Raw genomic sequence first — 4753 nt, 5'->3', positions numbered from 1 at the left:
ATTTTAAATTAGGTCGCTAGCAGTACATCTCTGAAAACTGTATTCAATTCCATGCATTAGTTTTCGAGTGATGCGCGTACAAACATTTTTTGTACTGAAAATCTGCAAAATCTGAAATATGCAGACTTGGTGATTACGTCGCGACCGCAAAAAGCAAAGAACAGGAGCAAAAAACGAAACTGTAAAGTGCTGACGTCATCAATTAGCTGATATTGTCAAATTCGGCAAAAGCAAAGTAACGGATTTTGTTTTCTATACAATCCGTTCCGTTTCCGTTCAAGCAAATGCCAAAGGTTCTATTCTCCGCTAACACAAATTCTACAGGGTGTCATTTCAGCCACCGCGCAGGTCTCGACAAGGCATAAATTTGCGGTCAGTGTTCGGACTCTTTGTACTACTATTGTGATAGATCTAACACAACTTTTTCCTAAATCTGATTGCTACCACTCTCCTGAGCTTAGCTTCGGACCTACCACATTTTAATTTTGGCTTATTTTAAAATAAAAAATACATACCTTATTGTGAGTTCCCATTTGTTTTAATTATTTTGCCGAATTTCTCTTCCAAATAGTTAATATGTCAGACAAAGGATTAAATCTATAAAAACGAAAGGAAAATAATTTTTTACGAGAGACTTTTCCGTCGCGGAAGTGCGCACCGTTGTTTCTCATTGGTTGCCAAGGAGCGACAACTAAAATATTTATAAACGTTTTCCACAAAAGTTGCTTTAGTCCTGACGGGGTTCCCAGGCGGAATACGCACCTAAATTGCACAAAAGTTATATTTTATTAAGAGGCATTTCAGTGTTAATATCTCTAGACTCTGATATTACACCGCCCCTCAGCAGAGTAGATAATTAATATTAATTTGAATTTTATTTTTAAATACAACACCAAAAACAACCATAATAGCAAATCTATTGGTTAATGAGAGTGAAGTAAAATTTAATCGTTGAACAGAATAATTAATTAAAAAAAACTTTGTACCACAAAACTGTTTAGACTTATCTAGTACAAAAAATCTTTCGAGAGTCCGAACACTGGTTGCAGTGTTGTACCAAAAATGACACGAAAACAGAGTATGTATGTACTTATCCAAGCGGTTGCTCTTCAAGTGGTAAACCTATTTGTGACTCATTCGCTCTCTACTCATCAGAGCACAACAGACCGCCTTTCACAGCCGGTACACATAATTACTTCAGGCAGCCAAAAACACTTCAGTCAACAAATGTTTATGTCATTTAATAGACGCGAATTAAAATATCAAGCGCATTTCGGGAATCACCAGTTGGAAAGCGGATACTATTGTCAACTTGGTAAGTTCAGTTTAATAAAATAAAATAAAATTTGTGAAAATTGTGATAAATGTTTGGCAATGGAAACTGATCAGGGCTGAGTATTCTTGTCAAAATGTGGTAGTATGTCTCTTTGCGACATAGATAGTAGTAATTTTAGGAGCAGGAGAGCAATGAACTGTCTGTCGTTCAGTGAGAGCATTGTAAAATGCCTGTCAGCTGGAGGGTATTTACAAAACATTCCTATACTGCATATGTTTGTATATATGCACATACTAGGGCACAAAGACTGGAGAGATCAATGTGAAATCTAAAAGTATGTGTCATAAAGAGACGCACAAACATACATATCGTCAGCTGAAATGCAAAACACCGTAACAACATCGTAAATGAAATGGAAAAATTTTAATTTTTTTCATAAAATGATGTGGGGAGTTGTAATTCGATGAAATCCATCATATAAATCAAAAAGTGAATTTTGAATTTTTTATTAGTTATGACTTATGTATGTAGTTGATTCGTTAAATTGAAAAGTGAAAACAGTACTAACACCTTGGGGTTTCCTTGGGGTGACTGAATGCGATCAAGACCATGATAAAAATATAGTAAGGTAGAACCGCTGAGAGTCACTTTTGAAATTCTTGGCGTTTCCAAACAATTTAATTTTTAAATTTACTCACAAACTCACACACACATTTTCATTTTCAATCTCAAGCAAAAACAATTTCGAACAATTTCAATTTTTTATTTTCACTTTTATATGATTTTAAAATGTTGGCAAACTTCAACAAAAAAATCATGGCCGACAAATTGAGAGAACGGTTCTACCTTGCTATGTTTTTATCATGATCAAGACTGCTATTTCAGAAAAGTATTTACAATTTTTAATTTTGTAAATGAGAGTAATTGCCACATAGAAAAATAACAGTTTTTTCTGAGAAGCTATAATTAGCTATAATTTTTATGTCTGGCACCGCAAATAAAATAATTTTATATGTCAATTAAAAAAAAAAACGGGACTTTTCAGGAGACTCGTTTAAAGTTGCAATTTACCGCAAAAATGCAAAAAAAAAAAAAAACTACTCAAGGTTGTACACGCAATTTTTATGTTTTCCGAGTTATGACGGTCTTTTAGTAAATGAGCGGCATGTTTGAAAAAGAAGGAACTGTGATTGGCCGTAACACCCAAAGAAAGTTTCCACACACTCAGGCATGCATAGTTGCAAATTGTATTTAAGACCTAGAGAAAGGATTAAGAAGATAAAACAAACCATGTGGGTGGTATGGGTAAAGATTACTCTTCTGCAAACTTATCAGATTCTTTTATGATCTTCGTAGTTTGTCGAGACAAAGAGAATGTAGCATCATCGTTCATTTTCAGTACATCCGAACCAAAAATGCACCAACTCAGTCTCAGGAAACCCGTACAGCTGCAAAGTAACAGTACTATCCTCATCGTTCAAACGAGGTGTACAGAAGTGTGACGTCGATGGTATCTATGGCGACCATATGTCATCCCGATGGTGTGGCAGATTTCCAGAAAATTCTTCGCTCACTTGTCCCTATGGTTAGCTCTGGTCCAATCGGATGATACAACTGACCGCAGTCCACCAATTTTAAGTTCAAACTCGTTACTAGGGCTTTAGAAAATATGTACCCCGGTTTAGCGTTCAGTCTTCTACTCGGAGGGCGGTTTTCTCAAGTGGGTTTTCAAATTTACCTGCCCTCCCAACACAGTTTTTCAGAACAAAATTTGAATTCAAAGGGCAGATTCATTTTAAACCACACTTTGAGATCACTGCCCTAAGTATGGCAAAGACTTCCATTTCGGTCTTGGAGCCGTCGATTTACCTTCCGCTCAACTTGAGTTTCCTACATCAGCTTCGCATCTAAAGTTACCCATAGACATTTCACTTCCGCGAAAAGACTTAAGCTTACGCCCCTAAGCAGCGGAAGCCAGAAACTTTCCAATTTTGCATGACCATGCAAAGTGCACCGTTCATCCATAATTTTCAGGACCTTCCTAAAAAATATTATGATGCAAGTATGCACATCATCACCATCCACCGCCATCCACGTAAGCAGTCAGAGTATACAAGGTCATTTATAAGCATTTATAAGCTTCTCATCCCAACACGTCGGCATTTTCCAATACACACCATCTAGGCTCAACTAACGGGAGCATGCAGCTTTGATGGTTTTTTTTCCATAGGGACAGAGGCGTTAGTTGAGTGGGTTTAGTGGGCATACGAAGAGATGTCTTGAGTCGTGGGGTGTCTCTCCGCATGCCGGCACTCGTTGGGCGCATCTGCATCTAATCTGCTCAGGTACTAGTTTAACCTGCTGCAGAAGGCGTTGGCCAACTTTGGTAATGTGGAGACTTTCATATAAATGCATGTAGTCATAATCAGCTGTCGAAGCGACGCCAGCGCCAACGCAACGCCAAAGTTGTATGTAAACGGGCCTTACGGACTCCAGAGCCACCCATACTTGCTATCAACTGACTAATTTATGTTTCGTATTCGAACTAAATCGGAACTTAATTAAGAGTTAATAAGAGAGCGATTGATCCTGGCAACATCCCGGAGTAGTCGCTTTTTTTCAGGGTTTATTTGTGTACAAAATAGTAAACAGATGAATCAATTCAAGAAACACTTGCATGAATGTATAAAGCAGAGACTGACAAGTTTTTCACAAGTTCAGAAAAGTTTTCCTCAGATTTATTCATTTGTCCGCTCGCAGTGTTTTACACTTCACTTATACTATTATGCCCAATTGCAAGATACAATGAAAAAGCTAAAAAAATATAAATGTGGACTAAAAGCGCAAACAGTCAACGTAGACGTAGGTTGACGCAGACACGATCTATGAGCCATACCTAAATAAGCGCGTCAAGCGTTAAGCCTGTCGGCCTCTCTTCTTCTAGCGTATATAAATTTAATGCGTCAGAGAGAGATAAAGATACAAGCGAAACGCTCAACGCGCTAATTTAGGTACGGCTGTATCTTATGGGATTCGCATGTTAACGAAAACTTGCCGTTGCTTCTCTCTCTCTCTATCAACAGTGAATTTGGTATGCTGCTACGTACGTCAACCTACGGTTACGCTACGTCGTTGACTAACTGAGAAATATAGCGAAATTCGCCGTTCGTCGGTATTGTATTTCAAGCATTACAATAACACAATATCATTAATTGAGAGACTGAAACTTTATAGCAAATGCCAGTTTTTTTCGAACTCACTGTTAAGTGTTTAAATATCAGCGAAAAATTAAATGTTATTCAGTTTCGCTCCGCTCGTTTAGCGCGTCGGCCGCAGTTATTGTCGATTTACAGTGAAAATCAAAAAAATTTTGACTGCTGAAATAAAAATCAGATGCAATTAAGTGCATATAATATGAATCGGGAATTTCAAAACAAACAAATGGTGATATTGCATTACAGCTTTCAGTTTTGGTAA

General features: G+C 37.4%; 1 protein-coding gene across 6 annotated transcripts in view; it reads left to right on the top strand.

Moving 5' to 3' along the window:
• The first annotated feature begins 1129 nt into the window (after positions 1-1129).
• The window catches only part of LOC118743450 (alaserpin-like), a 34339-nt gene continuing 30715 nt past the window's right edge, over positions 1130-4753 (top strand). For all 6 annotated transcript variants that reach the window (XM_036476125.1, XM_036476119.1, XM_036476120.1 and 3 more), the window contains exon 1: positions 1130-1315. In XM_036476125.1, the coding sequence (XP_036332018.1) occupies positions 1228-1315 (88 nt within the window). In that variant the 5' untranslated portion in view covers positions 1130-1227. The remainder of the gene's footprint in view (positions 1316-4753) is intronic.

This window comes from Rhagoletis pomonella, unplaced genomic scaffold (assembly GCF_013731165.1).
Source record: "Rhagoletis pomonella isolate Grant_MI unplaced genomic scaffold, Rhpom_1.0 Rhpom_scaffold_00007, whole genome shotgun sequence".
In the NCBI taxonomy this organism is placed as follows: Eukaryota; Metazoa; Arthropoda; class Insecta; order Diptera; family Tephritidae; genus Rhagoletis; species Rhagoletis pomonella.
This window is presented reverse-complemented; position numbering and strand designations above follow the sequence as displayed.